Genomic DNA, 27,097 nt, shown 5'->3' with positions numbered 1-27,097 from the left:
TACTAGTAATGTGCATAAATCTTTACTGAAGTCTACCAAATCTTTGTTGTAAGAATGTTTTTACGACCCCAAAAAACAAACAAACAAAAAAAAAAAAAAAAAAAAAAAAACTCTGGCCCAAGTTCATCAAATGATCTCATGTGTACATTTAGTTTAGCTATAATTCATATTCCTCGAATTCTTATATAGGATGATGTGTCACTAATTAATCAGAGTACTTTTGATATAATTCTTACCCGATATCAATTTGTTTTTCTCTTTTTAAGAAGGAAATGAAAATAGGTTGATCATAGAATAAATTATTCTTCAAGTATAACTCATAATACCGTACACCCCTTGGATGATTTGATACAATTTTGACTCGATATCAACTTTTTTTTTTCCTTTTATAACATTCTTGAGAATGACAAAAGAAAATCAAAGACTTTTAAATAAACACGGAAAATAAAGACAAGGCGGAAAAATAAACAACAAAAAAACTAGACTTGACCGGTTATTCAAACTACAAAACCCGACCCATTTGATAATAGCTACAAAACCCGACTCGAGAAACTCGACCCAGTTTTATAATGGCCACTGCCAGTAAAAGGATACTCAAAACCCAATGTGGGCATAAACCTCACAAGCATTCACTATTGAGCTCCAATGGCGGAACAACAATACGAGCTTGAGCAACAAAAAGATGAACAAAACTCCCCAGAAAACCAATTTCATGAAAATAATGGTGATATACCTTCAAATAATATTACCAATGAAGCATATAAATTTCCATCAATTAAATTTGATATTTCTCCTTACAAATCCCACCATTTTTACCAACAATTTCGTTCTTCTTCTTACCATAACAACTTCCTTAAATCTGTCAAATGGTATTTAAGCAATTTATTTCATTAATTCATTAATTTTTTATTTGGGGATTTTTTTTTTGATTAATTTTGTTGGTTTTTTAACAATTTTTTGGTGTTTTTGTAGGTCACCTGATGGTTCTTGTTTTCTAACAAGTTCTGAAGATAATACCCTTCGTTTATTCTACTTGTAAATTCTCTCTTTTCACTTCTTTTTGTTAATAAAAGTTAATTTTTTTGTTTAGTATATTGAGATTTCTGCTTAAAGATGAAAACTTTATGCATGTTAATGTTCAATCAGTATTGTCATGTATTTCTGTTATTTACTTTGCTACATGATGAATTTGACATACTCCCTTCGTCTCGATGATTTGTTTACCTTTTTAATCTTTGCAAGTGGTATTTTAATGAAAGGTAAACAAATGATTAAGACGGAGGGAGTAATTAAAGTCTTTATTGAGGTGGGTTAGTTGGTATGACTGTATGAAGAATTGAAATAAGTTGTTAATTTGTTGGGTTAATTTGTTTAGTAAAGTTGAACTCTGTCTCTTTGGTTTTCTAGTACCCTCAAGTGATCTATGGTTGCCTAATTCGTTGTACGCTTCTATAACTTCGTCATAATACGAATTTGAGATACTTAGGAATGACTCACGATTCATTGAGATTTTAGGGAATCCGGTAACCAATCACATGACACAATGGCACTGTGCTTGTGGCGAATAGCTGGACAAATTTCGCTGAAAGTAGCTTACTTTGTGTCTAAAACATACCCGAGTGGCCATGTCTAGCTAACATCGGATAGCTTTTTAGTCAAGTGTAGTATTATGTGCTAGTGACTAGTTAGCTCATAGTTTCTTAGGGTCTTTGAAATTGAATTTAGCAAACCTACCAATTTTTGTTTACGTTAACATAGACTTAGTTATTGGGATAGCCTGTCCAATTATGACTATTATTCAATTATAGATAAGGGGAGTTAATTGCGGTAGCTTAGGCTAAGTTGGATCTCAATTAGAAAATTTGTGTATTGGTTCGATTCTTGCGTTTCATGATTTGCCGATTGCCATATCATTACACTCATCATTTCCCATCAAGATGTCCATGTTGGGTAACGTTTGTCGGGCCTGTGAATGATGCTTGAATGTATCAAATCAGCAATCGTATTAGAGAAGATAAGCAAACTTCTAGCCTGGTTGGCCTCATGGCTGGAACCTGGGCATATTGCCATACTTAAAAGGAGTCCCTTCCCAAGAAATTGTAGAATTTTTTTTGTGTCTAATATTGGATCTTTTTGTCTGTTTCGGTAATATCTTATTGTGTACAGAGTAGGAGACATCTATGTCAGCTAACTTATTCCTATTCGGTGTAGGCCTGATAGTGAAAGCAACAATGCCATTGGATCTTATCCGTCAGATCCTAATGAAGGTGCGAATATACTTCTGTTAGAAATTATAGTCCTTTTTAATCTCCTTTGCCTTACTGTAATCTGTCCTGAATAAACGGGATTTCATGCTGTTTATAATACTTGGGGTGATTAATTTTGGGTCTAATGACTTATGTTGCCATCTAGCAAATATTGTGTATGAATTTCGTGCTGTAACTGTTCTGCAACAGGTCACCCCATTTCAAATTTACTCTTGGTCACTTTTTAATTGATGTCTTTGTTTGAGGAACATGGCTTTCTGAAATGTATTATCAAACTGCAGATTCATACACTGCCAACCCTGTCGTCAATGAGGGAGAATCCGTGTATGACTATTGCTGGTATCCTTACATGTCTAGTTCAGGTATATTCCTACATGTCGCTTTGATCGGATTCAAAAAAAACATTTTATTTTCAAATCCCTTCTACCGGTTTGACTCCAGTTATTCCGTGAGCCAACTCTTCTCATGAGCCTCTTGCTTGCCATGAGTATGATGTGCTCAGGCTCACATTTTTGTGATTGTGGAGGAAGGTCTTTCATAGGACGTTAAGTCGTCGATGCTATAATGCTGCCTGACATAATTTGTCTTTCTAGATTTGACAAGCTGTGTGTTTGCAACTACAACTCGTGACCATCCAATTCATCTTTGGGATTCAACAACTGGTGAGGTGCTGTTTCATTATTGTTATGTTTTTTCTCATTGTTTTACTTCTGCAGAAGGTAGCGAAATCAACTGTTTTCTAACCTGTATTTAGCGTATAGTACAAGCCGGCTAATTGCTTGCTTATGTACTCACTTTTCCTGTAAATATGACAAAGCTGTGCGCTATGACTCATTTACTAATTCTCACGTGGCGTTTCCTTTTTCCATTTTGATCAAGTTTTGAAGTCAATTAAGAAAAACTGTTGCTTTTATGTTTTTTATGTGATCGGCCATTTCATGCTGTCATACTGACTATGAACTGCAGCTACGATGCACATATCGAGCTTATGATGCCATGGATGAGATCACTGCTGCATATTCAATTGCTTTCAACCCTACTGCTAACAAGTAAGCTTTGACTTTTGAATCTTCATTATTTTTAGTTTCTGCTTTTATATATGCAGCAATGTTTGTTTTTTCGAATAATATATATGTTCTCATTTCTTTCATAGGATATTTGCTGGTTACAATAAAACATTAAGGGTGTTTGATGTACATCGCCCTGGCAGAGATTTCAAACAGCATTCCACCCTTCAAAAATCCAAAGAAGGACAATCTGGTACAGCATTCTGGCCATTCATACTGACAGAACCTCTTAACTATTCCGAGTATTTTATTTTCACCAAGTCTTAGAAGTAGACCTAGCAAACATGTCACTTGGGTCAGGTCCGCTCATTTCGGCTATGGGTCATTTTGGGTCAGGTCATTCAGAACCTTGGTTGTGAATATGTAGCGGTGAGTCATTAATGATTCTCTGGTGTGGGGGTATTATACACGTACAGACCTTTATTGTGATTTCCGCTTCTTTATCATGTGCAGGTATAATATCTGCCATTGCGTTTTCTCCTGCACATTCTGGCATGTTTGCTACTGGTTCTTATGACCAGACTACTGCCATATACAGGGAAGACAATTTGGAACTTCTTTATGTGTTACATGGCCAAGAAGGTGGGGTCACACATGTAAGGTTCCTCGTGAGATGAATGTATCTAGTCCTTGTCAGTTGTCATCGTGATAGAGAGTTTATATGACAATTTGTTTGGCTTCAGGTGCAATTCTCTAAGGATGGCAACTACTTGTATACAGGCGCTCGAAAGGTGAATTTATTCCCATGTCATTTGGTTAAGTTTTGTGCACAAGAACCTATAGTTAGGTTTTGTTGAGGCAATATTCAAGTCTCTTAAGCGTCCTTGAGTGTCCGTCTATTGGAAAAGCAGTAGCAAAGCTGTGTTAGTAGTTATTACTTTTTAGTTCTTACTAGTTACTACGCACCGCATACCTGATGAAGATTTCCATAAAATGCAATTATATTCATATTTTTGGTATAATATGTACGTTTCACTAAAATTTTGGCCTGGAAAACTTTTTTCTGATATGAAAAGTAAAAGGCGGTAAATTCATCTAGTATGGAAAAATTCAATATGAAGTTATGAACATAGGATGGAGTTGCTAATTGGGATAAGTCACTGTCAAATCTGAGTTAGTGAAAGGTCTTTCATGGTTTCTATCAGAGTATACAGTAGTTTGTATATTCGCTTGCAAAAAAGGAGAACAATAGGTGACATAAAAGTATAGAACCCTATATCTCACTCACAATCTCTCATCGTGTGTAATATACTCTACAAAGTAAAAACCTAAATCTTGTGATGTTACTGAAGCGAATATTTTTCTTATTTGTAGGATCCTTACATAATGTGCTGGGATGTGCGCAATACAGTAGACGTTGTGTACAAGTAAGCAGAATGTTGTCTCTTAAACTTTCTGGCTGGTATCAATGTTTAAAAGTTGTTGCCTTCTCTTACTTTGTGGTTCTGGTTCTGCCTTCTGATACATCAGACAGAAAAGCATGCAAAGGCCTTAACCTTTTCCCTATATGCTCCTTCCGTCTCAATCATTTGTTTACCTTTGATTAAAATACCCCTCACAAAGAATTAAAAAGGTAAACAAATGATTGAGACGGAGGGAATAGAAGCTAGCAGCTTTTTCTGAAATCAATCAATCGAATGATTACACCAGCCATCTACGCGGGTTGGCCACTAAATAAGGTCTCATTCGAGGATTTTGGGCACGGCTCGAATTTCTTTGGGAAATCCCTGAAAAGCCTTGTAACTATGGTGAATAGTATGATTAATCAATTGGGGAACACGTTTGGCCTTTTCTTTTACCTTTGGAAAAGCACATGTGCCTATTGGGTTTCGCAAATTCTTATTTCAAACGGGCTGTTTTCCCGTCTGAATTAAGACGGAGAAAATGTTGCCATTTTTTTAAAGAATGTAATCATTTAATGACAAAATGTTATAACTAGAGTTGTTATTTTTTACCCTGAAAATGATGTGAAAAATAATGATAACATGTTATCAAAAAATAGCAACATTTTATTGTAAAATGGTAATATGTTGTCCATCTTATTTCAGACGGGAAATAGCCGTCTGAAGCAAGACGCGCTGGTTGGGTTTCGCAAATTCTTATATGGGTACTTTTTGGGTTTTCGAATCTTTGATGCTAACCTGGGTTCGAAAGCGCATAAACTTTCTTTACATCTTCTTATGTAAAGTGAATCTGTTATGTGTTAATACTACTGCCTGTAAGCTTTGTCATGTACCTCATGGTAAACTCCTTAAATGCTATTGTATCACGTAGGTTATACAGATCAAGTGAACAAACAAATCAACGAATATCATTTGACATTGAGCCCTGTGGTCGACATCTTGGAACAGGTGGACAGGTACGAATACTGTTTTTACTCAAATTGTATATTTCTATCCACTTTGGTGCCCTAAGGTTTAAGAAAATTCCACTTTGGGCCTTGAGGTTTCAGTGTTTCAGTTGTAAATTTTCGTGATTTGTTTTTCTTCATCTTGTACCAGGATGGTTTGGTGCACATTTATGATCTCCAAACTGGACAATGGACATCTAGTTTTGCAGCTGCATCAGGTTTATGCTTCAGTTCTCAAATCACTTACGTTTACAAGAGAATTTTCGCTGCCTAACTTACTGTTGTATTAATACTGACATTGACTACTGCTGTCTTGAACAGATACAGTGAATGGTTTTTCATTCCATCCATACCTACCGATGGCTGTTACTTCATCGGGACATCGGAGGTTCCAGCTTCCTGCTGATGCCGATGATGAAGAAGAAGCACATACCCTAACGGGTACTTGTTAAACCCTATTATCATCTTTCCTCTTAGAGTCTTATCGTCTTATCGTCTTCTGTTGTTATCTGCAAGTTTGAACAATGAATCATTAAAAAAGATCTTGAGTTCCAACTCGACTTTCTAATCTCCAGTACTAATATAATCACCAAACCCATGATGATCGTTTTCGAATCTTTGTCAGACAATATCATGGGTTGGTTACAGCCAAATATTGTGCAACTATTCTAGGTAGCAATGTTTACCTAGGCAAGTCACCTGAAAAATATTTTTCCGTGTGTTCAGATTATGAAAATTGTGCCTCGGTGTGGAGCTTCGCTTATGATGCGACTGAAGAAAATGGTTGTGAAAAATCAGATTCAGATTTTATGGATGAGAAGTTGTAGAGAGAAAAGGCGGTAGTATTCGAGCTTGATTCCGAGTAGCCGAGTCTGAGAGCCTTAGAAGGAAACCACCAAACATTAAAACTGAAGTGCAGATTTTCTGTGTATAGCATCTGCATTTTGATTTTGATTTTGCCTGTTTTTTAGTGCCATGGCTTACTGAGAAATTATGTATGACGTGTATTAACGACGGATTTTGATTTTCAGCCTAGTTTTAATCGGATGTGAGTCATCTTAAGTTTAGACGGTCTAAAATAAGAATTGGCGATTAAAAATCTATCTCATCTTGGTCGTCAATTGTTTTTCTAAATTTTGTACATTCTTGGTTGTGGGCTATTAATTTGATGATTTGGTTTGGTTAATGGTTTGTTCATCTAGCCCACTAATTCAGCCCAATAGTTCATTACTCTGTATTTGATAGATTGAATGAGCCGAAAGTTTATTTTTCAGCTACTCTCCTATAAAACCGTCTTATAGCATAGGACAAGCCCAATACAGAGATTGACCCAAAATAAAGAGTCAAGAAATAGAAAGTAGGAAACCTAAAAGCTACTGGTAGAAACTAGAAACACAAATAGATGAACTCTTCGTTCTTCGTCACCCTCATCCTCGTCCCTACCACCTCCGCAGTCCACGCCCTCGATACTACTACCGTCGACCTCACCACCGTCGCTACCCCGCTCATTCTTTTCCCCAATACCTGATATCGCCGACCCACAATTGTTCCTTCGCTCAACTACTTTCCCTTCATTCGATCAACTACAGAGAAAAAGTAGAACGGTCGGCAGCCAAGGAACGCCATCACCCATTAGAAGGTTTGGAACTTGACTTAGAAAGACTAATTTTAAAATCAAAATTCAAAAATCTAACTTCTGATAATTAATTGTTTTAACTCGATTAATCATGATTTTAAATCAAAAATTTCAATTTTTAAGTTCAAAATTACAAATCTTGTTGTCTTTTTTAGTGACCAATACATTTAGTTTGATAACTGATAGTGTTTTAACTTTGAAACCTAAAATTTTAGTTATAGAAGTTGGTGTTATGATTCAAATCTTCATTGAATCATATGGTCATAGTTCTTTTAATGATATACTCGATAACTTTTACATACATCTTTACTCTTACTTTTGTTAACAATTATAAACCCTAATTGATAAACAGCTTCGTATATTAATTTTACTAACTGATAAACTCTAATAATTTCAACAAAATGTCTTAATAATTGCCAAAATAACAAAATTATTTCCCTAATAGAGGAATTATAATCCATTGTTCAAGTTTTTTTTTATTCGATTTTAGAGAAAAATGTACACATTAAACTTAATTTATTTGAATTAGAAAAAATAATGAAAAAATGCATATGATAGAATAAAGTTTATTATACACATCCCATCATAATAATGACATATGGTCAAACATTCGACCATGGTATAAGACTATGAGACCTAAAGTTATGATTAGTGTATACCAACATTTTACTAATGACAACTTGCTAAGCACGCCACTAATTGCGCCACCTCAAACCTCATTGCAAACGCATACACAGCCGTCATTATGTAATGAGTACTTTGTACACTTGACGCGTTGTTGACCCCTTTACTTTTTTTTTCCACGCACAATCTGCCTTTTTTACTGTTTCATTTACTTCTAGACTCTTCTAAGTTCTACCACTTGAAAATAACAGTCAACATCTTTAAAAAGTCAATTTGGGGTCTACAACTAAATTTGTTATGAATGTTAGTTGTACAGTAATAACTAACCCAACCCGTATCCGCCTGAATTAGACATTATCCAACATATAACCTATTTATCGGATTAATTTGATGGGTTTACGCTGTTACTACGGTGTACAAATAAGCATAGACTAATGACTTAATTAATATCCTCAATAATAACACTGGGAATACATAAAATGTCGTGGAGGTGACAGGTGTGTAACCTATACGGAGTACAATATAGAAGTATCAAATTTGTTAAATACGGATTATAAGTAAATACGGATTACCCTGTTCTTTCCGGCTCAATTTCAGCTCGTTTCATTTCTGCCCAGCGCTATTCAGTTCAGTTCAATTTAGTTTCATGCAGTTCAATTCAACTAATCTCTTCACAAACTAAATCTTACTTTAACTCTATTCAATTTAGCTAAGTTTCATTCATAAGTTCACTTCAGCTCAACTCTATTAAGTTCAATTCAGCTCCTTTCAGCCGAAAAGAAGAGAGCCTAAATAAATATGTCATTCCCTCACAACTTGAGTGACATTAGTAAAAACGGTGATAATAATCGATAATACTTAAACATACTACAAACACTGGTGGACGTTCTAATAATTCTGTAATATGGAGGGACAGCAACTTTTAGCAGCCCATACCACTCTATTCATGAAATGTAACAATCTTGTTCTAATACTGTCGGTCCGTCACATTTCAGTTGTTTTTTACTTCATTGTCAACTTTACATTATTGTAAATCTTAATACTTAGGATTATATGATTCACAAATTCTTATTTGTGACGGAAGGTATCCGTCACAAATAAGAGACGGATACCATATCCCCTCACAAACTACCCATTTGCCTTGAGTGGGGGAAGCACATGGGGGGACCCTCCTTTGTCCCCTCTACCCATTTCATCTCAAAAACTACCCGTCGCAACCCGCGACCCGTCGCAAGCAAGACTTACACTATATGATTACTTGGTATCCCTCGCTCCGAACATTTATTTAACTTATTGCAAAGAATAGAAAAAAAAAATTAAACAAATAATTCGAACAGAGAGAACTTCATAATTCATTGCCGTTAAATTTGGACAATGAATTCTTAATTATGGAAAAACTTGTCAAATTATTTAACGTCTTTGAACTAATAAGTGTGTGTTTGGCCTGACTATTAAAAGTATTTTTGGACTTAAAAACACTTTTTGGACAAACACATTATTATTTAAAAGCTAAAAAAAATTCTCAAAAACTAAAAAACCATCTTTTTGCCCATAAAAATAGAAGTAGCAATTTGTTACTTCTGCTTTTGAAAAACACTTTTAGAAATTTAAGCTTGAAAAAAAAAACTCATTTTTTACAAATTAGGTCAAACATGCTCTAAATGTTAACTTGTATAAGCTGGTTTTACTTGATCAATCTGTTTCTGTGGTTATTAATCTGCTGAGTACCAAACAGGGCCTACCCGTAACAAAATCATGATAGTCATTTGTAAATAGTACAGAATATTTCGGTCTCCATTATTACTTCTATAAGATATTACGATAAAATGTTAAATGATTTTACACAAATTAACTCTTGCATAAGATTCTAGAGAATAAGAGTTGACTCAAGCAATAAGAGTTGTCTTACCTCAACCACGAAGTTAGGGTTCAATTCTCACCTGCAATATAAGCGCGCTTATTTAAAATGAAAAAACCTTGTATAAGACTCTTGTACAAGAATTTGTGTTTTGTCACATACTATACCAAATTTCACTATGCTTCCTTTTTTGTATTTATCAAGGAAATTTACAAAATAATTTTGTATATCAAATTGCAGAAAACGGTTGAGCAATTCTAGTTGTCATCTACGATAGATGTCAATATCGACAATTATACTGTACTAATCGAGATCTTGCCTTATATGTAGTATTCACATGATCGTATTACAAAATACAAACAAAAGAATTACTAGGCGTAGGAATATTAGCGAGAAATGCGAGGGAGTAGTCCACCTAATGTCCTAATCCTCGCACCTATATGGCTAATATGCTTAGCCATCAAGATAATATTACACATTCCAATATTTCTACTCCCCTAATTTACTACTAGTAGCAATTAATTAGCAAATTATCGAGCAACCCAATACGGGGTATGATACAGTGACGGAATCATGATTTGAACTTAGTGAGGGTGAATAACTGTATATAAGATAAATTTATAAAAAGTTAAAAAAATTAACTAAACACCTTGAAATCTACAATCTCCATCAAGGGATAGTGCTCTTAGTAGAGGCGGCTATTGAGGGGGTGCAGCCGTGCAGGGGATGCACCCGCACCCCCTTTGTTAAAAAAATTAGTTTAATTTGTGTAATTAGGGAACATATTAATTATGTTTGTCTAGTGGTTTTGTGTAGTTTTTCTTTGTTCAAGGTCACGGCTCCAATACTTCTTGTGAACATTTTTTATTCAATGTTTTTTACACCATTTGTGTTATGTATATTACGCCCAATCACATAACAAATTATTATCTTATAACCATATTTTTCATTATAAAACATAAATCCGCAACTTTCGTAATTTCATTAATTTTCCGCACCCCCGCCGATCGAATCCTGGAATCGCCCCTGGCTCTTACTAATTAACGCCCCTAACTTCGCCACTGACAAAAATAGCGCCATAGTGGTACGATAAGCTTGTTGAACATTCGATAATGTTTAGACATAAAGCATGCATAACGAAGAAAAAGGACAAAACGGTTTTAATATTGATGCGTTCGATTTCAAGATAGGAGTTATTATTACTTAGTTAGTTAGGGTAAAACATGTCGGTTAAAGTAGTGGCGTAATCAGGATTGCTGGTATGGGGTCAAATATAAATATAACTATTATTCTGTCTATAAATGGGATCTTGAAGACATATATACGTACAAGTAATTTGTAAATCAAACAAGTTTTACAATTAAAAACGAATGTAGGTTTTCCAAAAACCTGACGTAGCCGATTAGATATGCCATGGATTCAGTGGCGGACTCAAAAATTATTACAATAGTAGGGGTTAGGGCACATTGTGAATTGAAAAAACGGAATACACATAAGCCCTTTACCATGTATCGCTAGGATATATACTTAAGTTAAATAAGGGAGACATTTGATTGTTGATATATCTATTGTTAAAGTTGTTTTTTAGGCTATTACGTATATTTGAGAGCGGGTCGAATACCAACTTATTAAGAGGTAGCGGGCTATGAATACTCTCGTTAAGTTGCTTCATTCACATGTCACGCAAGTCGAGACTGTCTAAGTATTATTGCGAGTAATTACGTGCAAAGAATGAATTACGTATTTACGTATAATCGGCGGATAAATCTCCGCAAATGAATGCAATGTGGTTGACATATGGTTGACATTATGTATTCTGAGTTTCATATACTCCCATGCAATGCATTAATTCAGATATTGTTTTTTTCCTTTAAAGAAATTAATTACCTACTTGTGAGATATTGTTTCATATTCACTACACGTATTAATTAATGTTGTTATAAATTAATGACTTTTCAAGATTTTTTAGTTGGCATTATTATGGTGAAATTGAAGAAATACTCGTAATTATAAAGCTCGGATTCTCTGTTTCATTTTTATGTTATGTCTTGTCCTATTATCTTAATTTTCTAACAGTTCATCATTTTATGATATGTAAATACTTATTTTTATTGTTTCATACTTATGTGTCAAATAGACGAGGAATTATAGAATAGAAGATGGAACACGAAAATAAAACAATGTACTTGGACTGATAATAACGAGTAGTTCTTAACAAAGTAATAACTAATCTTGAAATATTACATGTACGTTAAATTTTCATTTTTGTTTACATCAAAATTTATGATTGATTGCACTTAATTAGTACCGAAATAGCATTAACAAAAATGGATGTTAATTAAAATACGTAAGAACATTTTCTTGGAAAGATAATAAAATGGATGTTGAAGTATATATCCTTATCCATTTCACAAATATATTTTCTATAAATAATGTAGCTTAAAATTTGAAAATATTATACTCAAAATATTGTATACAAAAGGTAAGAATCAGCAATATTTCTTGCTAAATCCCGCACACCATTTTACTTAATCCCGCACATTTTCCCCCCTTATTCCGAATGTACCCCTCTCATTTCTCCCACCTACCAAGAGAAAAAGAATGAAAACCCCAAAAAATAAACGTCTCATCCTCCCTTCGTCCCTTCCCAATCACCTGAGCACCATGTGCATCGGTCGAACAGACGAACTTTGTACCAACAGACAACCTCGTACTCCGGCGACGGTGGTCGACGGCAATGAATATCGCAGCAACCAAATCTGGCAAATGCTTCAATGCTTCAATGTCCAAAATAAGGGAAGACACCATCTTCTTCGATTGATCCATTGCAAATATTTGCAGAAAGTTGCAATTCGCATCATGTTTATCTGTCAAAGAAGGTTTGCCATTTCAATTGAATCAACATAATAATATGGCCAACTAACGGCATATTGTTTAATCAAATATGTCCAATTCATACATACCCTAATTGTAGAAGAGCCTTTTAAAAAAATTAATTAAATCAATTCAAACACGATATCAATAAAATTGTTAATAAAATGGAGAAATTACATGTATATCGAAATACGATCCGTGATTGTTGAGTTATTGATGAATTGTTAGGTTTGCGAGAGAGATAACCCTTTTTAGGGTTTTTTTTAATGATGAAGGGTAGTTATGGAATATTAGGGGCGAAGTGTGTGGGATTTAGTAAAAGGGTGTGCGGGATTTAGCAATTGCGTAAATTTATATTTATATGAGTCATGAGTGTGTATTTTTTTTTCAGTCCATATTTGTTTTTCCTATCGTCATTATTGCAATTATGTTATATGATGTGTCTCTTACTATGAGATAATTTCACATAAGAGTTGAGTTTTGTTTGGTAAAACATTTGACAATTGAAAAGCTAGTTGAAAAAATAGTACGAAATTTGGTCAAATAAGCTAACTTATTTCTCACGAATTACCCTAAATAGTACGAAACATTTCATTTCAGTTAGTTTATTCGATTAGGCAAACTATTTACCAAACACCTATATAAAAATAAGTTGACTGAAATATTGATCAAATAAGCTTAATTTCATCAATAATAAGCTAACTAAAATGTCTTGTGAAACTGAGTCTTAGGCTCTCTTCTTTTGAACTTAATTTCGGTTCATTTCAGTTCAGGTTTATTCCGTTCAGTTTAGTTCAATTCAGTTCAGTTCAACTCTTCTCTTTACTTAGCTCTTACTTTAAATCAGATTAGTTCAGCTTTATTAAATTCAGTTCAAATTAGTCCAGCTTTATTAGGCGTTGTTTGGTAAACGACATATTGACCAATTTTTAGCATATTCAAGGGTTTTAGCATGTTTGAACAATCAATATGCTAATTTTAGTGTTTGGTGTTAATATGCTGTTTCACAATATGCTGTTTACCCCAGCATATTGGTTAGTATTGTTCCGGGTATAATTCCAGAGCAGTGATTAGTTACCACCCGTGGCTTGTAGTACGATGTCTTGAGTTGAATCCTTCTTGCTTCTATCGTCCCTCGCGGCCTTCCCTGCAACAATGAACGAACTGAGGGCTTGGCTGTGTGCCAAGCGTACTCACTCCGACGCTCAAGTCAGTAAACTTAAGGATCAAGCTGTGTAACCTGGCTAGGTATATATTGTAGAGAGATAAGGGAGATATTACCAGATGAATAGTGTATTTAGGTTATAATTGTGAGATCCCTTCCTCAATGAAGGTTGAGGAGTATTTATAGACTTTCACCTTTTGTCACGTAGTGGCCAAGTGGCCAAGTGGCTAGCAGGTGAAAAGACTGATCTACCCCTCGGCCGAGGGACCTATGGCAGGCCGGCGGACAATGTTGACTCGCCGCCGAGGGGTCTTGGATATGAGTACGCGGATGTGTGTCCCGGCTGGAAGGTTGTCACGCCGAGACCCAGGTGGCAGGCCGATGGTATGCATCGGCTAGGCTATCTAAGTCGTTGACTTCTTTGTGGATATCTTTGACCTTGCTCGGTGTGTTGACTTGGTCGGCGGTGCGAATATGCCCCATCAATTTGCCCCCGCCGTAGTCTATGCCGTGGTATGGGCTCCGATGTACGTTGAGCATGTATTCTGCACAAGTAATTTTTAGAAATTTTTCGCAGATCGGCTTCTTCTTGTGCATCGGCGTGGCTCTTGCTAGGCCGTGCCGTATACCATATCCCCCCTCCACATGGATGCGTAAAGGGCACTCGATGTGGAAAAGAATATGACGCTGGCCGTGACCAAGGCCGAGAGTCGGTTAGGTTGATTTTGATTGCCCCGGCCGGTGCTTCCTAGCTTGGTTGATCAGGTGGCCGGCGGAGACCAGATACCTAGGAATTTGTTGAGGAAGATGAATAGTTGAAGGGATGTGAACGGGCGTGTTGAAGACGCTTGGTCACTGTTGCATTGATTGACGTTTAACTGTTGCGACGATTGACATTCCGTGGTTGCATGCTCGACACGTGTTTGCTCGTTGATTGGCTGTTGCTTCATGGGCTGTGCTCTGATTGGCCCTTTATTATGGGCTTTTTCCCTATAAATAGGGCAGTTTTTCCGTGATTTTGGTCACTAATTTCATTTTCTCAAATTTTCTTCAAAATTTTCGTCTTGCTAAACTGAAGGGCTTCTTTTTTCTTCCAATCTTCAGAGTTTTTGATCCGGCTAGCACTTTTTCCTTTGAAGGTAAACAAACGAATTTTTCTTTTCTTTGCTAGTAATTTGTTGTGAACATGTCTTCTGCCGATGCTGGACCTAGTGGGCCTGTGTCGGAGGGTCCTAGGTCTCCTTCTCCAGAGGTTGATCCTCAGATTCTGGAGGAATGGGAGGATGAAGATTCTTGCGGTGATTTTGGTGATGATTTTGGTGAGGAGGAGGAAAGGCCTCGTCCTAATGAGAGGCAGTACGTCATGGATCACGGTGATGCCTGTAAGGTTCGCCTTGACCGTGTTTGGTCCCATAAGCTTGCCAGTTGTTCTGGTGAGGAACTTTTCGAGGGCCATTTTTTCTTCGGTAGTGGATACGAAATTGTCATCCCTAGGGAGGGTCAGTCCGTCTGTTGTCCTCCGCCAGGCCACACCGGTGTGTACATGCGGCATTTGGAGTATGGTCTCCGGTTTCCTCTGAATGGGTATGTTATGGCCATAATTAAGGCTATGAACGTTGCCGTTGCCCAACTGCACCCGTTGGCCATGAGAACCATAATCGGTTTCGTCTGGCTTTGTCTCTTCAAGGGAGAGGCTCCGACGGTGAATTTATTCCGTCGACTTCATTATCTGAAACCATCAATCTCTGGCCGTGTCGGGTGGTACAGCGTGCAAACGGAGCAAGGTTACGTCTCTGTTGACAAGCTCTCTTCTAGCAAGGACTGGCAGGGTCGGTGGGTGTACGTTAAGGTACCGGACGACTATCCGCTGCCCCGCTCCTTCCAAAGACCAGGTTAATTTGCGGTGTGAGACTAGGGCGGAGCATGACAGATGGGTCACCCGGAAACATCTGAAAATGGATGCCGCAGGTCCATCCGAAGGAGGATGAGAGGTTGGCGATGAGGCTCTTCGAGGTGGACAAGAGTGGGGTGCCGAAAAGATGGATTCCCGACGCGAGATCATTCTCCAGGATGAGCCACTTTGCTACGTCGGCCTCATACCCGGCCCTGGCGCGGGGTGAGTGGGGTCGGTGTGAGGCCCGTCACCGCTCTCAATGCTCCTGTTTTCTCGGACTTCGATTTATTTCCTCTTCTTGATTCTTTGTTTCTTTTGCAGACCACTTCGGACCGGACCTATCTGAGGATCTTCTTCGGAGAATGGGCCGCATAAAGACAAAACCGTTGCTAACTTGCATCCCAAGGCTCGGCCCATGATCGCGGGACGTCGCCGAATGACCTCGTGGAACAGCCGGGTGAAGGGCTTGAGCAAGGAGGAGGCGCAGCCGGGTGATTAGCGGCGTAGTGCGTCGGACGCGGAAACGGCGTCGGCCGGTTTCAACTCCCGTCCTCTCCCCTAAGAAGGTGGAGATTGTTGATATTCCTGATGAGGGGGACTCTGATGCAGAGGGATCTCCCCTTATCTGTAGGAGGAAAAGGGGGGCTTCTGCTGCTGGCAAGGAAGTGCCTTCTCCGGCCAAGAAGGCCAGGCATGGTATCCGTCTCTATCCCGTGGCTTAAACTTAGCCGTGCCATTAGGTGTTCTGATAAGTCGGTTGATACTGATGCTTTAATTGAATTTTTGCAGATCAGCCGCAGTCGGCCATCGCTCAAGTTGGGCGGCAGGCGGTGGGCTTCTCTGCGCAGGCTCGCGATCAGGGCGCCACCGTCACTTCTTCATCCCAGAAGGTTTCCTTCTCCCAGCCGCAGGCTGGTGGCCAAAGTACCACTGCCGTTCCTCCCCCCAGGAAGGCTTCCGTCTCCCGACTTATAGAGGAAGGCACAAAGCGATTAGGGAGCGGCGAGGTGGAACGTGGCTACGGGGCTCGCCTCAAGGAGCGGGGAGAGGGTCATTGCTCGATTTGTTTCCGAGTGTAATGCCACTAAGCGGTGGCGGCGTCGGCGGCGAGTCTCCATAATGAGCGAAGCTCGGGGAGATGCGAGAAGGCGCTCTTGGCCGAGCGAAAGCTCCGGGAGGACGCCGAAAAGGAGGTCCTTCTTTGAGAGGGCTAAGGCCGAGGCCGCGGCAACCAAGGCCGCGAAGCCGCTTTGGAGGAATGTAGCCTTGCTCGAAGCGTCGACCTCTGTCTCCAGCAGAAGGATCAATACGGGGGCATGTTTAAGGCCCAGCCGAGCCGATTCGTGGCAAAGAGGCCATCATCAAGCAAAAGGAGGCGGACGTCGATATGCTCCAAACCGTCCCGCTCCCCAAACCGTGCGCCGAGTTCGGGACTTGGCCGAAGATCTTGCCGGGGAAGTTATCGGGGAGCTTTTCCCTCTTGATGGCTCCTTCCGTGGGACGGGTTCGACGTCTTTGCTTGATGACGAGTCGCGGCTAAGGAGAAAGCCGCGGTGGAGGCGGCCAAAGAGGCGGCGAAGGCGAAGATGGAGAGGAGGCGGCCGCGGGAGAAAGCGGCTCTTGCCGAGAGGGCTAGAGCGGCTAAGGAGGAGGCCGAAAGGATGAGGGCGGTGAGGATGCCGAGGCCAAGGCCGAGGTGCTAGAGAGAAGCCTTTGGGTTGCTCTGGGGAAGATGCGGTCGCCGATATCGATGGAGGCGGCAAAGAAGAGCCTAAGAGAGCAAGTTCAAGCAGTCTGTTTTGACTCCTCACTAACATGTCTGCCGCTTGATGAGACAAGTTTCTGGTGATCGATTTCATTTGTCCGTGGGCCAATTACTCGCTCTTCCTTCCCGCTATCTCTTGGTATAACTGTAGCCTTTGCTTTTTGTACAACTTTTAGTAGGTTGTGTCTCGGATTATCCCCGCGGGGACGACCGTCATCTGTATTCTTCTCACTTGTAAATCTTGTAACTTATCTTCTAATAAATAATTCGTTTCTTTCGCCTGCGGCCTGGCCGTGGTCTTCATCTCATCTCTATCAGAGTTGTCTTCCTGTATTCTTAATTGAGCGCCCTTCTTGTTTTCGCCTCGGCTTTGCCGGGGCCGTTTTTGAGTACGTATCTCAACTGTGTTTCAACGCTTCCACGACACTTTGAATGTTTTTGCGAGTGTAATGTGCGATGGCTCTTGTTGGATTGGCCGGGAAGCGGCGTTGGTTCTTAATAGCGTGTTACGTGGCGTCTACCACTTGGAGTGATGCGACGGAGTCTACCTCTTGGGGTGGCCGTGGCGTCTACTACTTGGGGTGACTGCGACGACGGCGCTAATGTCTTCGCAACGACTGCCGCTCTTGCCGGTATGACAGTGTGAGCCGGCGTCGGTATCTTGGTAGCGTGTTACGTGGCGTCTACCACTTGGAGTGACTGCGACGGAGTCTACCTCTTGGGGTGACTGCCGTGGCGTCTACTACTTGGGGTGACTGCGACGGCGCTAATGTCTTCGCAACGACTGCCGCTCTTGTCGGTATGACAGTGTGAGCCGGCGTCGGTATCTTGGTAGCGTGTTACGTGGCGTCTACCACTTGGAGTGACTGCGACGGAGTCTACCTCTTGGGGTGGCTGCCGTGGCGTCTACTACTTGGGGTGACTGCGACGGCGCTAATGTCTTCGCAACGACTGCCGCTCTTGTCGGTATGACGGTGTGAGCGGCGTCGGTATCTTGGTAGCGTGTTACGTGGCGTCTACCACTTGGAGTGACTGCGACGGAGTCTACCTCTTGGGGTGACTGCAGTGGCGTCTACTACAGGGGTAGCTGCGGCGGCGCTAATGTCTCGCACTGCATTGCCGCTCTTGTCGGTATGACGGTGTGGCCGGCGTCGGTATCTTGGTAGCGTGTTACGTGGCGTCTACCACTTGGAGTAGCTGCGACGAGTCTACCTCTTGGGGTGCTGCCGTGGCGTCTACTACTTGGGGTGACTGCGACGGCGCTAATGTCTTCGCAACATTGCCGCTCTTGTCGGTATGACGGTGTGGCGGCGTCGGTATCTTGGTAGCGTGTTACGTGGCGTCTACCACTTGGAGTGACTGCGACGGAGTCTACCTCTTGGGGTGACTAGTGGCGTCTACTACTTGGGGTGCTGCGACAGCGCTAATGTCTTCGCAACGGCTGCCGCTCTTGTCGGTATGACGGTGTGAGCGCGTCGGTATCTTGGTAGCGTGTTACGTGGCGTCTACCACTTGGAGTGACTGCGACGGAGTCTACCTCTTGGGGTGACTGCCGTGGCGTCTACTACTTGGGGTGACTGCGACGGCGCTAATGTCTTCGCAACGACTGCCGCTCTTGTCGGTATGACAGTGTGAGCCGGCGTCGGTATCTTGATAGCGTGTTACGTGGCGTCTACCACTTGGAGTGAGCTGCGACGAGTCTACCTCTTGGGGTGACTGCCGTGGCGTCTACTACTTGGGGTGACTGCGACGGCGCTAATGTCTTCGCAACGACTGCCGCTCTTGTCGGTATGGATGTGAGGCGTCGGTATCTTGGTAGATAAGCGATGGGAAAATTTCGCTTTGATCGAAGGCTTGATGGTTTCTCATTAGGTGAAAACATGCGTTGGGGTGTCCACAGATATTTGGACACCTCCGCGGCTACATAAATTCTTACGAGATTACCGATGCCCTACCGACTCATTACAGGCGCACTTCCTCAGTCAGCCCCTAGTTGTATCCATTTGGTCGTCCTCCGCCGCAAGGAGGACGGACTCTTCCCTTTCGGACTTTCTCGCCTCTTTGAGGGACCGCATGTTGCATCCTCGGGCAGCTATCTGGACGTTGATCACCTCATCCTTCTCGTCTTTGGAGACGAGCTTATGCGCTTCCCCCCGGTCCGAGACGTACATCAGTGTTAGGGCCCGGATGGACATCACTGCGTCGGCCTCGCTTAGGGTGACCCGGCCTATGAGGACGTTGTACGCGGACGAGCCGTCGATGACCACAAACTCGGCTAGGGACGTTCTTGGCGACGTCTTTTCGCCGAATCTCACCGGGAGCCTAATTGACCCCAGTGGTACCAGGCCGGCCCCAGAAAAGCTGTATAGCGGGTTGGTGCAGGGGCTTAAGTCTTTGATCTTCAGGCCGAGGCCGAGGAAGCACTCTCTAAACATGATGTTCGTGTATGCGCCTGTGTCAATCAGGCACCTCTTGACCAGGTGGTTGGATATGTCTAAATTGACTACGAGCGGGTCGCTGTGAGGGGCGATGACCCCTTCGTAGTCCTTTCTTCCAATAGTCATGTCGGGGATGCTTGCGGAGGGGATCCCTGAGTTGGGCACAAAGTTGACGGCCTGATATAGCTCGTTTAGGTGTCGTTTGTGCCCATGAGCGGACCCTCCGTTCTCGTTGCCCCCGATGACAACGTGAATCACTCCTATCCGTTCGAAAACGGACTTTTTATCTGAATCGCCGGCGTCGGTCTTCGGCCTTTGCGACGTACTTGCCGAGGCTTCCTTCCGGATCGGTTCCTCTATGGCATTCTTGGATGGCGGCGTCGTTGGTTAAATGGCCGGTGTGGCCGTGGTACTCACAAGATCTTGGCTCGTGTCACCGTCACTTTTTGGCTTGGGGGTCTCTCCACTTCTCGGCCCTCGTTTTGCTCGGGCGAAGACCTCGGCCGGCGATACGACGAGGGGGTTTTTCACTATACCGCCTCGGTGGTACGTTCCCGAATTCCACCCGGCGCCCACCGAGTCTTGCCTCCGGTCGGATCTGTCCGACCGTGATCTGTTATTCTCACGGCGTTTTCCGTCGGACCGCGAACCGTTGTTGTCGCGGCGTTCTTCGTCTGGGTCCCTGCCGGTGACTCCTCTTTTCGAGTGCTCGGCCGCCGGGATCTACCCAGGTCTTGTGATAGTCTTCTACCTTGATGGCCTGGTCGGGCCTTCCTGGCGGCGTCCCGGCCTAGGCCTCCGCTCTTGATGAGCTCGTTCTTTAAGGCTCCCCTCGGGAGGCCCTTCATCGCCGCGAAGGCCGCCGGCTCGGGATTAATTTCTCGAATCTGCTGGACCTTTCCATCAAACCTCTTCACGTAGCTTCGTAGAGACTCGCCCCCCTCCTGTCTGATGGTTAGGAGGTCGGAGGTCTCTACGGCCCTTCTCTTATTGCAGAGTCTTTGGGTTAGGAAAGCGCCCTTTAGGTCGGCGTAGTAGTACACCGAGCCATCGGGAAGCCCTTTGTACCGGCTCTCCGAGCCATCCCATGCGAGTTGTTGGGAAAATTCGGCACTGAGACCTCGTCGGGCTGCTCCCATACCGACATGTAAGACTCGAAAGCCTCGGCGTGGTCGGTGGATCGCTATCCCCCTTGTATGATAGGGGTGGCGTTTTAGCTTGTTTGGCACCGGGACTTCTAGGACGTAGGCGTTGAGGGGTTGCTTGACCACGTGTTGAATGACACGTGGCGATCGACTCCTCGCATCCCTATCCGGGCTTCTCCCCTCGTAGCGGGAGGGGCTCCTTCTTCGACTATGACTCCTTCTCCAACTCTGCTGAGTCGGACTCCTCTGGCTCCTTTGGGGTATGCCTCGTTCGTGTGGCGGGGACGCTGTCCTTCCGCGAGTGTGGGAAGGACTTAGGTCCACCGCGCCCACCTTGGGCTCCCCCGGCGTCTTGACTGGGTCAACTTCTCCTAGTGCTCCGTTCAGATTTCTCGGAGTCACGTTTTGGGCCCTGGTCTCCTGGGTGGTTTCCGCCGCTCTTGTCGGTGTGACAGTGTGAGCAGACGCATTGCTAATTAGGTCCAGGACCATTTTCAGTTTTGCTATGTCAACCACATGTCCCATGATGGTGACCTGGTTGGGCAATGCGACAGATCGGCATTATCGGCATCCCGAGCTCCGGTTGGATTACTCACGGTGGAGGGCCGCTCGACTCAGAATTGTTGAAGGTATCATCTGGGTGGAGGGGCTCGTCGGTTACGAACACCTCTTGCTGTTTCGACATTTTCTTAGCTTTTTGGGTGGGTTTTTGTGTTTTTTTTTTTTTTTGTTTTGGGAATGAATGTGACTAGCTTCTAGTGTCTTCTCCCCACAGACGGCACCAATTGTTCCGGGTATAATTCCAGAGCAGTGATTAGTTACCACCCGTGGCTTGTAGTACGATGTCTTGAGTTGAATCCTTCTTGCTTCTATCGTCCCTCGCGGCCTTCCCTGCAACAATGAACGAACCGAGGGCTTGGGTGTGTGCAAGCGTACTCACTCCGACGCTCAAGTCAGTAAACTTAAGGATCAAGCTGTGTAACCTGGCTAGGTATATATTGTAGAGAGATAAGGGAGATATTACCAGATGAATAGTGTATTTAGGTTATAATTGTGAGATCCCTTCCTCAATGAAGGTTGAGGAGTATTTATAGACTTTCACCTTTTGTCACGTAGTGGCCAAGTGGCCAAGTGGCTAGCGGTGAAAAGATCGATCTACCCCTCGGCCGAGGGACCTATAGCGGCCGGCGGACAATGTTGACTCGCCGCCGAGGGGTCTTGGATATGAGTACGCGGATGTGTGTCCTTTGGAAGGTTGTCACGCCGAGACCCAGGTGGCAGGCCGATGGTATGCATCGGCTAGGCTATCTAAGTCGTTGACTTGCTGTGGATATCTTTGACCTTGCTCAGTGTGTTGACTTGGTCAGCGGTGCAGAATATGCCCCATCAAGTATATTGTAAAATAGGAAATTTTTCTCCATTTTACAAAGAAAACTAACAATCTACTAATTGTAATTGTCAATTACCAAACACTCAAATTAATTCTGCTAATTATAATATGCTAGTCAAACCTTCTGATAAAATCTGTCATTTATAATCTTTTTTTTCAATCTACTTATGCTGAAATTAATCCACTATTTACCAAACAGGACCTTAAGTATTTAAGTTTAATTTAATTAAATTCAGACAATTTCAATCCAAAAGAACATGGCTGACTCGAAACAAATAATCTTCTTATTTCTCCTTTATTAAACATTATCATTACAAATCTAATCCACACCCTAAAATGAGTTACCCATAATTATATCCTACTCCCATGAGTAGGGAGTAGGATACTCTCACCATTTAGTTATTGGAAAACCATAAAATCAAAACTTAAAACCTTTAAAATTTAAATTTGATACATTTGAAAAATATAAAAATTTGTACCACAATTTATAATTTTCGTTCCTCTATAAATAAAAATCACTTTTGATATATTTTGGTAATTATTTTGATTTTACTCACATATTCACATCAAATAATTAACATATTCATAACAATGAGATATTCACATCACGTAATTAATATACTCATCAGATATTCATATTACATAACTAGCATATTCACATAGATTAAAAATTATATTCACAAAGTAAAACTCACATACTCACATAACTAATATAGATATTCAAACAATATAACAGACATGTTCACAAATTACTTGTTCATAAGAACAACAAACATTTTATTGAGTTACTCACAGATATTCATTTAATAAAATATACATATTCACACAATTTAACATGTGAATATGTCACTTAAATTTTGTGAATATATATTTAAATATTATAAACGAGTTTCAAAATATAGCAAATATGATTTTTTTTTATTGAGTAAAAATATCATGAACATTAGTGATTTTTTGTTTTTTAAAATTGATAGTTAGATTAAGAATAAAGTCATTTTAATTATATATGAACCTTTTAATAACTACCCACTAATTACATTACAACTAAAAAAAACTTATGGGAGTACCATGCACCATACTCTTTTTTTTTTTTTTTTTGAGGGAATATGCACCATACTCTTGGGTGCATGGTATAAGAATTGTCCACATAATCCACAACACAAAATAGTGTTTTACTTGATCTTATCTTAACCACAAGTCAACTAACATTCTAAACCTATAAAATTAGCTTAGTCACTCACCTATCATGTGCCACAAATAATAACTTTAATAAAAGTTTCCAACTTAAAAAAATAAATAAAAAACAAAAATCAATATTCATCTCACCTAGTCCACCAATTATTAAATTAAATTAAATAGTCACCACAAAAAATAACCCAATAAAAATAAAAATAAATTAAATTGTTAAAAGTTAAAATAATATTTAAATAAGTGCAGTTCACCTAGAAGTAGTATCCGCGTAGCAGAAAAGACCGACACAACCGACCATCTTCCACGTCACTTGAACCGTCCCCCGTTCGTTTCTTAACCAGTTATTGTCTTCCACGTGTGCTTTTCTTTCAAACGGCTAGTTTTACCATTTTCCTTTATTTGAATAAAATGAAAATGAAACTGTACAAGAAGATATAACCGCGTATGTTCTAGTAGTCGACTAATTGATCAAGTTGTATGTACCCACAGAGATAATTCACACATAAAATATCTAGAAGTGTAATTTGTGTGTAAGACGGTTTAATATTAATATTAATATTAATATTATATTAAAATGGGTATAAATATCGTATTAAAATGGGTATATGTATACAACATCTTGAATCATTTAAAATAAGATTTAATTTTTAATTAAATTTGTTTTGCAAAATTCGCATTTAAAGTCTTTGTCTAAATAAAGATTTTTAAATGACTTTTATCAGAGCTAAGAATGTATTTCTTGATTTTGACAACCCGTATACAACTCGCCACCCCGTAAGAGGTCTAGTTTGATGGCCATCTTCGTCCTGACACAAATATTTATTATCCATGTATACTAATTACTATATTTCGACACAATCTAATAGTTCATAACATACCTGAAAACCGCCTGATCCTACCTAAAATGAGTGTCCTCAATGACCTAACTCGCACTCAACGCGATTCATTCATTTGCCAGATCTAACTACGTGAAATAAGTAAAAAAATTCGTGTATCCTTCGGAAGTACTTTTCTCTTTACTAGTAAAAGCAATCCATCAGGCCGAATGTTATAAAGGCTTAGGTATAAGGAGTTTGGTTACTATCCCGCAAGACGCAAGAAAATTTCAATAGATAATTTGGGGGTGTTTGCTAAACAATAGATTGGTGAATTTTCAGCATATTCAAGCTTTTTAGCATGTTTGACTCACCAATCTACTACGGAGTAATTTACATGTTTGGTAAATGACATATTAAAACAGTAGATTGAGCTTCCAATATGCTGCTCCACCCAGCATATTCACATTACTAGATTGGAAAAATTACATTTGTCAACCATTTACATATAGATACAACAATCGCTAATTGAAACATACTCGTGAAATCCGTCAATCCAATCTGTTATTTATAATCTGCTTGATCAATCTGCTTCTGCTATTATTAATCCGCTGAGTACAAACAGAGCCAAACATATAACCGAGACGGGATCGTAAACCGAGTAATAAAATAATAATATTAAATCTAACCGCCATAGCAAAGATCTTTTGCCCCGAAATTTCTGGTCTCTTCGCCAGTAAGTCTTTAAAACACACCTCAACTCAAGATCTCCCCCAAAAAAAACCTCCAAAAAAATCTAACACTACTCCAATTAAAACTCTACCTCTGTATATTTTCTCTCTCTAAAATATATTCACATTCCTCATTTAACTCAAACTTTGCTAAATTATTGTTCAACTAAAACTTCTATATTAACATTTTAAATTCTAATAATTCATCAGCAAATCTTCAGCAGCGGTTACAGTATCTACTCATTAATTTATTTCTCGTAAGTACATTTTTTTAAAATTGTTATTTTTTTTTCAAATTTTTTGTATTATGCAGTTATTTTTGACTGAAATTTGAATTAATAATTGAAATTTGCAGGAAAAAAATGGCGTTAACGAAGAGCTTGAGTTTTTCGCTAGGAAGAAAGAGGATATTGATTTCGAACAACAGTTGCGATTTACAGCATTTTTGTGATGAATTTGAGTGTTTTACTCCATTGAAGAAGCTTTGTTCTCAAGAATTTGACATTCAGCATGATTTCAGCAGTGTGAATTTGAATTCGAATTCGGTTTCGTTGCTTGAAGCTTTACCTCAAGAACTTCTGGTAAGTCTAATTCAGCATGATTTTAGCTTTATTTTTACCTAATTGGCTGAATTTCAGTTGAAATTTTTGAAATGTTGTTCGTTTTGTGTGCTTTATCTGCTGATTTTACCTCAATTTTTGATTGTTCGTTGAACGAATTTGTGATTTAGCTTACTTTTTAACCTAATTTGCTGATTTTAATTAATTTTTGAGATAATCAATGTTTTCACCTTCATTTTAATTTGAAATTTTGATACAATTAATGTTTTCGCCGTTAATTAATCGTTCATTGAATGAATTTGTGACATTAGCTTCATTTTTACCAAATTTGCTGATTTTATTTGAACTTTTGAAATGATTAACGTTTTGTGCGGTTAATTAATCGTTTCATTCAATTGATTAATAACATTTAACTTTAATTTGCTGATTTAATTTGAAGTTTCTGAGATAATTAACGTTATACGCGGTTAATTAATTGCGAATATTAACATTAATTATTATTAGTCTACTGATTTTTCAGTTGAGTTTTTTGAGATTATTAGCATATTCTACGATTAATTAATTAATTAATTAATTGTTTGTTAAATGAATTTGCAACAGATTAAAGTAATTTGTGGAGTTGATCATGACGACCTCAAACGCCTCTTCTTTGTTTCTAAAACAGTTCGTGATGCGGTGAGTTTAATCATTTCTCTGTTCAGTATATTTTCCGTCTCAATCATTTATTTACCTTTACGTATTTTAATCGCTCGTTTATTTATACAGGCAATAATTGCGAAGAAGTGTCATTTCGCATACAGCACACCTTCAAAAACAAAAGCATTCAGAAATTCAATCGATATGTTGAATGACAAAAATCCTCTGGAAGATTCCGACGATTTGGAAGCTCCAAATGCTCCGAAACAAGCTCGGAAAATGAACCGGAAACGACTCGACTCGAGAAAACTCGAAGACATCTCCGTCGCCTTATTCGCCGATAAGGCGACTGACGCCGCGGAACAGAGGTGGCCGCGAAGGAGTTTATTTATGGATATTGACAGTTAATCACCTTAATCTTAAGTTAAACCTGTGATTTTACTGTAAATTCTGTTTTCCTTTTAACTTATAAATTATAAATTAGATTTTTAGGTTTTTTAGGTTAAATATTTTGATAAATTATGAGGAGTTTTAAGCATAAATTACTAGAATAGTGAAAGCCATTGTTAGGTTTATTTCTTCAATATTTCCTTGAAGATGTCTAGTCTAGAGTTGGCTTTGCTAGTTTTGGTTCTTTGTAATTGTAACACGCAATAAAAGTTTTATGTAATTATTAAGGAGATTGTTTTCA

At 40.0% G+C, this 27,097-nt stretch overlaps 2 protein-coding genes across 2 annotated transcripts; both read left to right on the top strand.

Annotated features, from left to right (window-relative positions):
* Window positions 1–580: 580 nt before the first annotated feature.
* On the top strand, window positions 581–6,870 carry LOC141596039 (uncharacterized). The gene is made up of 14 exons (XM_074416038.1): window positions 581–869; window positions 973–1,035; window positions 2,212–2,267; window positions 2,549–2,629; window positions 2,861–2,934; window positions 3,234–3,316; window positions 3,421–3,527; window positions 3,788–3,930; window positions 4,018–4,065; window positions 4,649–4,701; window positions 5,609–5,693; window positions 5,836–5,902; window positions 6,006–6,125; window positions 6,411–6,870. Exons 1-14 carry the CDS (start codon window positions 646–648, stop codon window positions 6,509–6,511), a joined length of 1,305 nt encoding a protein of 434 aa, XP_074272139.1. The 5' UTR covers window positions 581–645; the 3' UTR covers window positions 6,512–6,870.
* Window positions 6,871–25,174: 18,304 nt separating this feature from the next.
* LOC141596038 (F-box protein SKIP27) lies at window positions 25,175–27,097 on the top strand. The gene is made up of 4 exons (XM_074416037.1): window positions 25,175–25,467; window positions 25,566–25,791; window positions 26,371–26,445; window positions 26,536–27,097. Exons 2-4 carry the CDS (start codon window positions 25,573–25,575, stop codon window positions 26,812–26,814), a joined length of 573 nt encoding a protein of 190 aa, XP_074272138.1. The 5' UTR covers window positions 25,175–25,467; window positions 25,566–25,572; the 3' UTR covers window positions 26,815–27,097.

The sequence above is a fragment of the Silene latifolia genome, chromosome 8, assembly GCF_048544455.1.
Source record: "Silene latifolia isolate original U9 population chromosome 8, ASM4854445v1, whole genome shotgun sequence".
Taxonomy (NCBI): Eukaryota; Viridiplantae; Streptophyta; class Magnoliopsida; order Caryophyllales; family Caryophyllaceae; genus Silene; species Silene latifolia.
Note: the sequence above shows the minus strand (reverse complement) of the source record. Positions and strands in the feature narration are given on the sequence as shown.